The sequence below is a fragment of the Silene latifolia genome, chromosome Y (assembly GCF_048544455.1).
Source record: "Silene latifolia isolate original U9 population chromosome Y, ASM4854445v1, whole genome shotgun sequence".
Taxonomy (NCBI): domain Eukaryota; kingdom Viridiplantae; phylum Streptophyta; class Magnoliopsida; order Caryophyllales; family Caryophyllaceae; genus Silene; species Silene latifolia.
In genome coordinates this window covers 235,122,699-235,134,733 of record NC_133538.1, presented here as the reverse complement: position 1 = coordinate 235,134,733, position 12,035 = coordinate 235,122,699, and the positions used below count along the sequence as shown (strand labels likewise).

Below are 12,035 nucleotides of genomic sequence, written 5' to 3'. Positions count from 1 at the left end.
CTTTACGGTGCTGAAAGAGAATAAAGACTTTAGCTGGGGGGAGCAACAGAGCACAGCTTTCAGGCAACTGAAAGCTCACCTTCGACACCGCCGACCTGTCCTGGCCGATCCGGGGAGACGCTATATCTATACTTAGCGATTACCTCGGCCACGGTCGTCAAGGCCGTAATCGTCAGGGAAGAAAACAAGCAGCAACACCCAATCTACTTTATCAGCCATACACTACTGGCCGCCGAAAGAAATTATCCACTTATCGAAAAAGCAGCCCTCGCCGTCATCATTGCCGCAAGGAAGTTAAAACCCTACTTCGACGCACATCCCGTGACGGTCTTAACCGACCAGCCATTGGAGAAAGCGTTGGAAAAATTCAAAAAATCCGGCAGACTTATCAAATGGGCGGTGGAGCTCTCCGGCTTTGGCATTCAATACAAGCCGAGGCCTTCGATAAAGAGGCAAGCACTTGCAGACTTCCTGGCTAAGTGCACATATCAAGAAGAATCACATCCCGGCGTATGGGAAGTGTATACCGACGGGTCCTCTACGGCGAACAGCTCAGGAGCCGGCATCCATATCACCAGCCCTAACGGGGACGAGTTTGAGTACGCCTTGAAGTTTACCTTCTCGGCCTCAACAACGAATCCGAATATGAGGCGGTGATAACTGGAGTCGAGTTAGCTAGAGCTTCCGGGGCGGAGCATATTGTGTTGAAGACAGATTCACTTCTAGTGACTAATCAAATCAGAGGAGAGTATGAGGCTCGAGACGATGGGATGGTAAGGTACCTGGAAAGGGTCAAAGCTGACACCGCAAAATTGAAATCTTTCCAAATACAGTGCATCTCCAGGTCTGAGAACAACCGAGCCGACGCTCTCTCAAAACTTGCCAGTTCAAGCATCAAGAATGTCAGTCGAACCGTGCTGGTGGACATCAGAAATGCTAAAAGCATCAATGAGACCGTCGGCATGGTGGGCGACATCGAAGCCGAGACGACGTGGATGACTCCGATAATGAAATATAAACTAACAAAAGAGTTACCGGAGGACCGCAGTCTCTCTCGAAAGATAAGAAGGATCGCCGCAAGGTACTTGGTGTTCGAAGGAGTGTTATACAGAAGGTCCGTAATAAGACCACTTTTGAAATGTGTCGGCCCAGCCGACGCGGAGCTTATACTGACAGAGATTCACGAAAGCATCTGTGGACAGCACATGGGGGCGAGAACGTTAGTCCACAAAGCTCTCCGAGCCGGCTACTTCTGGCCGACCATGCTGAAAGATTCCAGAACAAAGACCAAGAAATGCAAGAATTGTCAGATGCATGCTCCGGTAATACATGCACCTTCCCGAGACCTGCAACCGGTACTTAGTCCCCTACCATTTGCACAATGGGGGATGGATTTATTAGGACCATTTCCGACGGCCTCCGGAGGAAGGAAGTACCTGATCGTCGCCGTTGACTACTTCACCAAAAGGGTCGAGGCTGTCGCGGTACCTGCCAAGACCACGGCGGTCGTAAGAAAGGTGATTTGGGAGAACATCATAACTCGTTTTGGGTTACCCCAAGTCATGGTATTCGACCACGGCCAAGAGTTTTGGAGTGACATGGTGATGAACTGGCTGGAAGAGCTCGGTATCAAATTCGCATACTCTTCCGTCTGCCACCCTCAGAGCAACGGGCAGGCGGAGGCAGCTAATAAAACAATAATGAATGGGCTGAAAAAGAAGGTTGAAAATCTAAAGGGAAGATGGGCTGATGAACTACCCGGCGTCCTGTGGTCCCTTCGAACCACGGAAAAAGAAGCAACGGGATACAGTCCATTCCACCTAGTCTATGGGTCTGAGGTCGTCCTACCAATTGAAGCAGCGGTGCCGACATTCAGAACGCAAACCTTTGACCCAGTCGAAAATGAGGAAGGCCTGAGAGCCTCCCTAGACCTGGTCGAAGAAAGTCGAGACACGGCACGGCTCAACTTGGCAGTGTATCAAAACCGAATGAGAAGAGCATACAACCGTAGGGTCCACAAAAGGGACTTAAGAGTAGGAGATCTAGTCCTAAGAAAGTCGGTCGCAACAAACAAAGGAAACATCCATGGTAAAATGATGGCCAACTGGGAAGGACCTTACAAAGTGGTTGAAGAAATGAGGCCGGGGACGTAACGGCTGACAGACATGGAGGGAGTGCCTCTAATAAGCCACTGGAACACAGACAACCTTAGAAAATATTTCATATAGCGGCGGAGGTGTCCGAGATCGTTGTGGGCACCCCAACGCGTGGTTATATCTAATGAAGAGTGATCCAAGTTTTCCATCAAAATGAAGAGTCCCCTCCATAGTCGTACCAAGGTAGACGCCACGGCCAAAGCTGGGCAATCACCGCAATGGCAGTTGATACTCGCGAAAGCGACCAACATGCTTAGTAGACGCCAACCGGGTAGTCACTACCAATGCAGTTGATACTCGCGAAAGCGACCAACATGCTTAGGAACGTATAAGTACAGTTGAGAAACGCAAATCTGACCGCCTCGGCCCATCCGGGAGTGGCAGAGGAAGCGATCAATATGTCTACAGATACTGAACGCTGTCGAGCCGTAACCTCGATTGCCTCGGCCAAAGCCGGGAGTGACGGGGAAACAACGACCGATACGCTAACATGTTCACAACGGCAGTTGGGAAGCGCAAATCTGACCGCCTCGGCTAAGACCGGGAGTGGAGGAGGAAGCGACCGGCATGCCAACATGTTTAAAAAACGTTTAAGTACAGTTGAGATACGCATTCTAACTGCCTCGGCCAAGCCGAAGGAAAAAACGAAAAAAAGCGCTCAATATGTTTAAAAACGTAAAGAGACAACTGAATGGAGGATTGAGATCAAAGCCCCGGCCAAACCGAGGGCAAATAAACAGACTTTATTAAAAATGTTTACAAGTAAGACAAGAAAAAGTCGACGGCCGTCCCCATAGGGATAGCCTAAACACAACCTACCAAAGTTTAACAAAAACAAAAGGTACAGCAAAAGGTTACAAACATAAGACTTGAAAGCGCCAAAAGGATGGCAGGGAGGTAAGGCTCAATAGTTGGCCCCGAGCACCGGTCGTCGAAGGGCGGGTGAATTTGGTGACGACCGCCCGTCTCCCTAAGTTTGTTCTTTGCTCGCCACCGGCGCGAGTGCAAGCATCACCAACGGTGGGCGGCCCAGAGGAAAGCTTGGCAGCTTCACTTGCCTTTGCCCTCTCAGCCTCCTCTCTGGCCTCCTTCACCATAGCATCCCGGGCCGCCTTCTCCGCAGCCTCCTGAGCGGCCTTCGCCGCCTTCGCGTCATCCGCGGCCTTGGCCTCTGCAGCAGCGGCCTTCTCATCCAGAAGCCGGTCAAACTCTTGCCACGGGAGGAGCCTTCAGGAACGAGCTCTTTAATTGCATCCCTGGTAGCATCTTCAGCTTGGTCCCGGTACTGGGCACACATGTCAGGGATGATGACGGTCTTTAGCGTCTCAATGTCCTTCTCCCTCTGAGCAAGGATAGCCTTGGTGTTCTTATGCTCCTTCGCCTCAGCCGAATGCAGAGTCTTCCATCTCTCCTTCTGCTCAACGACGACCTTATAGCCGCCCTCAAATTTGTCTTTCTCCTCCCCAGACTTAACGGCGTCGGACCCCTCCTCATGACCTCAACCTTGGCTCTCTCGCTAGGGACCGCCTTCTCGGCGTCCTCCCTAAGCTTTCGCTCGCCGAGGAAGTCCTTCATGGCGGCCTGGAAGTCCTCCTTCGACTTCTCGGCCTCCTTCTTAGTAGCGGCAAGCTCGAGCCTAAGCCGTTCAAGCGCAGGGGCAGCTCGAGCCATGAGCTTTTCTTGCTCCATAATATGAGCAGCTAGTTCACCCACTTCACCCGACCTCTTGACAACCTTATGCCTTCCGCCGTAAGTCGAGCGGGGAAACCTTCTGGGATGAGGAGTCGACGGTGACATTTCTATCGCCCGTCTGCACAGGCTGCTTCTCCAATTGTCGTTCAGTGAGAACGACAGCTAGTGGCGGCTGATCTACAAAAAATCCAGACAAAGCATCCATGTCAACATTCATCGACATATCAGAAAGCCTGTCATCAGCGACGCCTAGGGAACCTTCTAAATCCGAGCCATGGGTTAGATCTGTACTAGTCCTAGCCTTCTTGGGCAGAGGGCCGGCTGACCCCTTCTCTTTCCCTGCCTCGGTAACAGCAGCAGCAGGGGTCTTTTCCTTCCTCTTATTTGAAGGAGGAGGACCCTCCACAACGGTGACCTCCTCTTCAACATCGACGACCACCTTCTCCTTTTGGACTACGGGGATTGAAGATTGAGCTGGAGTTGACGCCGTTGCCGCCGTAGACGTTGTTTTTGGTCTCCGGCGCGGCACGTTACCGCCGATCTCCGCTCGAGCCGCTGCCACATCCATTGCCTTCATCGCCTGCTCTATAAGCTCGTGCGGGGCCGGTCTGCGATCACGTGGTGCGGCCTTAGGATGCAGCTCAACAACTCTCCCGCCCTGGTCGAGTCCCAACCTTTTTAGGATATCGGCGGAGAGATCCTGGCCGAATCGAATTGCAAGAAACAAAGCAACAGTTAAGTAAAAGAAGTAAACCGGGGCAAATACAGAAGCATAAAAAGCAAAAGTGGGCCTCACACCGACCCCACTCACCCTGGCCGAGGGCCGGTATGAGGCCGACGTGGCAAAGCAGCTCGTCTTCAAGGACGATCTGCGTCGGGGGCATCCATCCCTTCGGCGTGCCATCCTACTCAGCCTCGAACAGGCTCATTGCCCGCTCTTCGTCCTCCTTAAGGTAGACCTTCTTGGCGTCCATCTTAAGCTTATTCCGGGAGACATATCTATCATGCTCCCCCTGATTCTCACACCGCAAGTTGACGCGGCTCTGAAAGGACCGGGGCAGTGGATAGTCCTCCGACACCTCAACATATACCCACCGCCCCTTCCAGTCCTTGCAAGATGTCAGCTTGGAAACGGTGACGAAACCCGGCTCGGTCTGTATACTATACCACCCCGAGCCGCCTAGGGTAGTCTGCCGAAGATGGTGGAGCCGGCGAAAGAGCTTCACCGTTGGGGCCTCCCATTTGAAGAGACATAACCATACAAAGCCAATAATAGTCATAATGGCCAACAGATGCAGTTGTGCCACGGCGACAGTCATAACTTTGATTATGGCGGCGACGTGTTCATTAAGAGGAAATCGGAGCCCATACTCCAGATGTCTGATGTACACGCCGATACAGCCGTCGGGAGGGCAACAGACCGCCTGATCACCCCCAGGGATAACAATTCTATACCCCCCGCCGAAGGAGTATTGATCTTCAAAAAGATCAGGCCCGGAACAACTAGCGAACTTGTTCGTCCAAGCACGATCAGGATTGATCGAGCAGGCTTCGCCGTGCCACGAATAACGCGGCATCTCTCGCGGCCTCTCTGAGTCGGATTGGGTCTCTTCATCATCATCATCATCGAAACCCTCCAATAATTTCTCCTCAATTTCAGGAGAAGGCGACTTGGGACCCCCAAACCCTATCAGGGTGACAACCAGTGGCTCCTGTTCATCAGGACGCGACGGTTCGCCCCCCGGCGCAGAGGTACTGGGTTGAGCATCAGCAGAAGACATGGTGACAACCATTATTTAAACAAGTAAAAAGTTGGGAAAAATTTGGCTGTTTACCTTGGAAGAAAGTGTTACGCCGAGTAACGCTTTGAAGACTAGAGAGAAATTTCTTCGAAAAAGCTAAGAGAGAGGAAATTTTTTGAGAAAATGAAGTTTGATGGCCAAAATGAGGGGATAACTGCTCTATTTATAGAGCAAAGCCCATTCAGTGGACCAATCAGAGCAAAGCCCATGAAGCGTCCACCAATCAGCACTAAGCCACGTGTCAGGCATGCAGCCACGGAATGTCAATCGACATACAGTTACCAATCTTCTTCGACACGCTCCTTGGTATCTACTTGCCACCGGCCAGCTGATCAACCAAGCTTGGCAGCACCGGCCGGGGACAATCAAAAGCACACGGCACTCTCAACCTTGGTCTCGGCCAGCGCCATTTTTCTTTTCCACATTGGATGTCCATTACACAACCATGTGGAGGGAGGATATGGTACGGCCTGAACAGAACCAAACCGAGGAAGAAGAAGCCGAGGAAGAAGCTCAACATGCGCAGAATACGCTCAACACTCATCGAAGGTCCATACCACGGCATAGACTACGCTGGGGGCAAATTGATGGGGCATATTCTGCACCCGCTGACCGAGTCAACATATTGAGCAAGGTCAAAGCCAAAAGACAGCAAGTCAACGTATTAGACAGCCTAACCGACGCAGCCTGTCGGCCTGTCACTTGGGTCTCGGTCTCGGCAACTAGCCGGCCGAGAAGCATATCCGCGTACTCACATCCAGTCCCCTCGGCATGGAGTCAACCAGGCCTGCCGGCTCGGCATGGGTCCCTCGGCCGAGGGTAAGATAGTCTTTCCACCTGCTAGCCACTTGGCCACTTGGCCACTACGTGACAAAAGGTGAAAGTTTATAAATACTCCACTTCTCTCATTGAGAAAAGGATCCCAAAAACTAACCGAAAATCTGGTATAAACTCCCTTATCTCTCTACAATATACTTTGCCAAGTTAACACACAACTTATCTCTTTAAGTTTACTGACTTGAGCGTCGGAGTGAGTACGCTCGGTACCAAGCCGAGCCCTCAGTTTGTTCATTCTTACAGGAGAGAGCAAAAGGAAGAGACAAGCAAAAAGACGTCATTCATCAAGCTTACGTGGTCATAAATCCTGCTCCGAAATTACACCCAAAACACTATCAAATATGGAAAAACCTCCAACCCAAACAGTTTAATCATCAAAATCATTATCCCTTCGGCTCAATCTTTTGTCTATCCCGATTAAAATACCCCTCAACTATCATTAGAATAAAAAAAGGTAAACAGTTGTGTGGGGATGAAGTTTTACATATGTTAATTTCCAATCTTTTATTTACGTTAGATTACACTACCGCTCACAAACCATTCAAAAGGTAAGTAGACAATAAGGGTGGAGAAACAATTCTAATTTATCACCTAACACAATGATAAACAATTTCTAACTTCTCAATTCTTCTACCACTTTCTGTCACCTATTCACCAATCATTCCCTAGGGTCCTCTTAAGTCTTAACCTCATTCCACTCAAATGTAACACCTACCAATGTACCCTTGCGTATTGTCTCATAGACAAACTTTAGACACAAATTCTTACTTAAGACGGGCACTATCCGTCTTAAATTGTAGACGGATACCATTTTGTGAGACAAAATGCCCAAATAGAGGATAGTGGGAGGCACATGGGGGTGCCCCCACCTTGTCGCCAATATTTGTTTTGTGAGTGTAACTACCCGTTTCAAAATTCGACCCGTCTTAAGCAAGACCTACTCAACTTTAGATATCATTCAATCGAACTCTATTTTCTTCTCTAAGAGCCGACAAACCACCAAATTTAACCTAATTAACTCTTCAAATCCCGAGTCCCCTTTTGCCTAATTTCACCGCCTCCAACTTCTATTCACTTTAATAATCCACTCACTTAATGCTGTCTCCTTTGCCTTCTCCTCACCAACCAAACTCACAATTTCCTTCACCTTTTTACCCTCCAAGACCGCCTTAAATCAGCCTTCAACACTCGTAATTTATCCATCACTCCACCATTCATCTTCCCAAACTTCAAAAATTGCCCTCTCCACACCTTTCCCTCTCACAATTCTTGCACAACCTCGGTCAACCTACGCACCTACTTTCCAAACCCCTTTTGACGAAAAAAGGGGCATAGGATCTTTTAGTGCATTTTGTCTTTCACCACAAATAGGATTATACATCTAGTTGTACCATAAGCATGGTACAACCAAGGTATAAGAATCCGAGCTTATATGTATTCTTTCTGAGCTATTTTAAAGTTCATGTTTTTAATGTGTAAATAGATGAACTAAATACTTTCTAATAAAGCTCATATTCTTTAACATAAAGCTCGGATACTTTATTACAAAGCTCAGATTCTACACCGTACAACATATACAACTGGTTGTATAGTCCATGAATTGGTCTTTCACTTACTATAACTACATATACATGTGAACCTATTTGGGGAACAACTAACAACTGAAAACCCGTCTCAAATCACATCTACACCTCCAATTCCTAATATACCTACCAAGCACCAAGGTCGCCTATTCGGAACAATTCTGCCTCCCTCCCTCCCTCCTACCCCATTCCTCCACTGGATATATGTCTCCCTATTCTTCCTCCTTTATCCCAATCAATCTGACCAAAACTCAGGCCATTCAAGAGAGAGAGGTGCGCCTTACTCTGTCATTTGTGTATTTAGCTGGAAATGGTATTCTTTTCTGGCTCATCATCATGGCAAACTCACTATTTGTTCTAAACAATGTAGCAGAGGATTTGGGTCTTTCAACATAGAAGATTAATCAAACACAGACAACTCAGAACTTCAAATTGAATTTTCATAAAAAAAAATTATACACAGTTGGATATAGTACCACTTATTCTTCATGTTCTTCATCGGTTTGATTAGTTTGGACAGGCCCGTTACTCCTGTATCCGGATAGGATAAAATTAAACAAAATATAGAAAAAATTCACAAAATTTGTTGTCATGTAAGTGTTAGTGAGGAAGGAAAAAGGTGATCGATGGCAGCGTGATAGTATCAAATATGTCGTGTCTAGTATGATAATTTTAGGTTGTTTATTCAAGTGTTGGACCAAGTTATGCGTTAATCTCGGACATACCGGTTTACTCTATTTCTTTGTAGTTTGGGTCACAAAGGACTTAGTCTTGGATTGATCACCTTTTGAGGCAAAGGAAGTAACCATATCAAAGAGTCAAGGTGAAAATTTCATGTTGTTTCAACCAAGATAAGAAGTCCGTCTAAAGCAAGCAATGACGAGTGAAGTTTGGAAAGTAAAGAAGCAAGCAAAACTTGGAAGTTCATAGGGGAGTCCCAAGCTGAGGCGCAGCCTGCGCCACCTTCAGAGAAGCTTGCGCTATTCTGTTTTAAACACGGGCTTTATTAAACAGTCCGTGTTTTTGGGCTTATTTTTGGACGACTTAACCTAGATAGGAGTGCACCCTTATATATACTCCTCATTTTGAAGACCTAGTTATTATCTAATTATTGAATAATCTCTAGAGACTTTTAGTAGCAAGAACACTTTATTTTGGGTAAAAGTTGTAATCTTTTAGCTTTGGATGTTAATCTTTCCTCATTTCTTGGGTTTTTCTAAGAAGATGGAAGGCTAATCTTTCCTTTGCTTGATATAATTTGATCAAAGTATCCAACTTTGATATTGTAAGACTCTTAAACCTCTCTTAATTTATCTAATGCTCTTTTCTTGTGCTTAATTTCTTATGTTGAGTAATTGAATGTTCGGTTTGATCATCCTTGCATGTTATTTACTTGACTAGTGTAAATCCTAAAGAAATGGTTTAATTTAGTTGGGATTGTTGAAGCAAGTTTGTTGTTTGTTGATTTGGTTTAAATGATTCATACAACAAATAGGAAAGTCTATGTCTTTTGCTCATTTGTATGGTTTAATCTTATGAGGAATTGATCCTAGCTTCATCTTTTGGTTAAATTCTTAATGTTCATGCTTAGTCTCTTTTCATGGTTTAATGATTTGTTGCTTAAGTTTGAAGGGTATATGTAGATGGTTTAATTTACATGTATCAACATCTTGAGGTGGTAGTATTGGGTAGATATTTGTAAGAGAGTAAAAAGAGTCAAACTTTATCATTGTTGGGTCACTAAGAGAGAATTACATCAAGTATTCCCCTTTATATTGAATCTTGCATACTAGTTGTTTGTGGAATTGTGTCAATAGGAAGATCTCCAATCTTTACTCATATTTCCATGTTTGTTTCCCAAAACCAATCCTTTTTCATCTATGTTTCCAAGTAGTTGACCTTTGTTAATACCCATTGTTTGTGATTAGTGCCTTTTGTTAAGTTTAAATTGTCATTAGGATCTTAATTAGTAGTAGAGACCTACTTAGTAGTCAATAGTTTACAATTCAAGTTTTTATTTGTTAACCCTTCTCTTGGGTTTGACCCCTTTACTTCCACTTTACTATTGTTTTAGTTTAAAGTTAGTAGAGTCAAAGTCTAGGGTATAAATTGTTAATTTGATAGGTTAATTCTAGTATTTTAACGACCTAGTATTTACCAAGTCAAATTTTGGCGCCGTTGCCGGGGAAGGGCAACATAGCTAAAGGCTTGATTGTTAATTACATGTTAGTTATTTTTCTTCTCTTTGTTTTTGAAAGTAAGTGGAAGTTCTAACTTGTGTGTGTAGTGCAAAGGTTTATGTTTAGTCCTCTTCAAAACGGTGAATCAATCCCCATTTAAGAGGACTCTGTTGGAGCATATTCGTGGTTATTTACCAATCCTTGGTACCAAAGAGCACAAAGGGAACATCGAGTAGAAGAAGCACCTTCGGAAGATCCTATTGAAGTAAATCCGATTGAAATAGAGTATCCCCCTATGGCGAATGACACGAGAACCATCCGGGAGATAAGAGCAAGGAATTATGATGAGCAACCCTTGTGCATCACCTACCCCCCTTTAGGAGTCAATGCAAATTTCGAACTCAAAGGCTTATTTATTCATAACTTGCCTAAGTTTCACGGCCATGCGGGAAATGATCCAAACCGTCACCTATCGGAATTTCACATGATGTGTGAAGGAGCTATTCCGAATGGAGTGACAGAGGACCAATTAAAACTATGGGCCTTCCCATTTTCCTTGTTGGACGCGGCCAAAGATTGGCTTTTCCACCTTACTCCGGGGTCCATAAGAACTTTGAAGGAAATGAAAGCGGCCTTCCTTGAAAAATTTTACTCCGATTCACGCCACAACCGTGCAAAGAAGGACATTACCACCATAGAACAAGACCCCAATGGTGAAACCATGTATGAGTATTGGGAGAGATTTAAGAAGTTGGTGGCTCAATGCCCATACCATGGGTTGAGTGATGATGATCTTCTTGTGAACTTTTATGAAGGTTTAGGTCAAGATGATCAAAGGATGGTCAATTCCGCTACCGGAGGAGGTTTGGAGAATTTTTCCATAGTGGATGGCAAGGAAATCATTGAGAAACTTGCCTCCACTACAAGGAATTATGGTAGAAGCCAAAGGGGAACAAGGAATACATCTTCAATGAGAACCTCTTCCTCATCTACTCAAAATCTTGAGCAAAGTGTGAATGACTTAACTCACCTAGTGAAGAATATGATGGTGAACAATCCAAACAAAGATGGAGGTCAAATGAATCGAGTGGAATGCAACTATTGCCAAGGTCCTCATTTGGAGGAAGCTTGCCCCATTATGATTGAAGAAGGAATTGGGGTGGAAAATGTAAGTGCAATGGGTTATGGGAATTACAATGCTAGGAATCCTTTCGGGGGAGGATATTACAACTATGATCCTAGTGGCAACACTTAGAATGTTGGGAGTAGAGACAACCCTCGACTTGGTTGGGGTGGTGACACCTCAAAGAGCTTTGTGAATGACCAATTCAACCACTTGAGGGGCCAAAATTCCCGACAAAGTCAAGGCTCAAATTTTCAAGGAAATAGGAATGAGAATTTCAACAACCAAGGTAGAAACCAAAGCCAAGGTCAATCATCCCAATTTGGCAATCAAGGTAACAACACCAATTCTGAAAAGGAACCAAGTGTTCAAGACTTGCTTAAAAACATTTTGCAAGAGCAAGTCAAAACAAACAAGAGGTTTGACAAGATTGATGCCGACAAGAGTGTTAGTGATGCCAAGGTTGCCAACCTTAAAGTTCAACTTGGCCAAATTGCCCAAGAACTTGCCAAGCAAAATCAAAGGAATTCAACTTCTATTCCCTCCACTACATTCCCTCCTAGAGAAAATGCTAGTGCTATGACATTGAAGAAGGGGAGAACCTTAGAATCCCCTCCCAAGAATAAGAGAAGAGGCAAGTCACACGAAAGGGTTATTGAAAT

At 45.7% G+C, this 12,035-nt stretch overlaps 1 protein-coding gene across 1 annotated transcript; it reads left to right on the top strand.

The window, feature by feature from the left end:
• Positions 1-10,545: 10,545 nt before the first annotated feature.
• On the top strand, positions 10,546-11,505 carry LOC141630277 (uncharacterized). The gene has a single exon (XM_074443119.1). It carries the CDS (start codon positions 10,546-10,548, stop codon positions 11,503-11,505), a length of 960 nt encoding a protein of 319 aa, XP_074299220.1.
• Positions 11,506-12,035: the final 530 nt, after the last annotated feature.

Excerpts from the sequence above, each read along its gene's own strand:
- LOC141630277 (XM_074443119.1), top strand. The coding sequence starts at position 10,546 with ATGGCGAATGACACGAGAACCATCCGGGAGATAAGAGCAAGGAATTAT.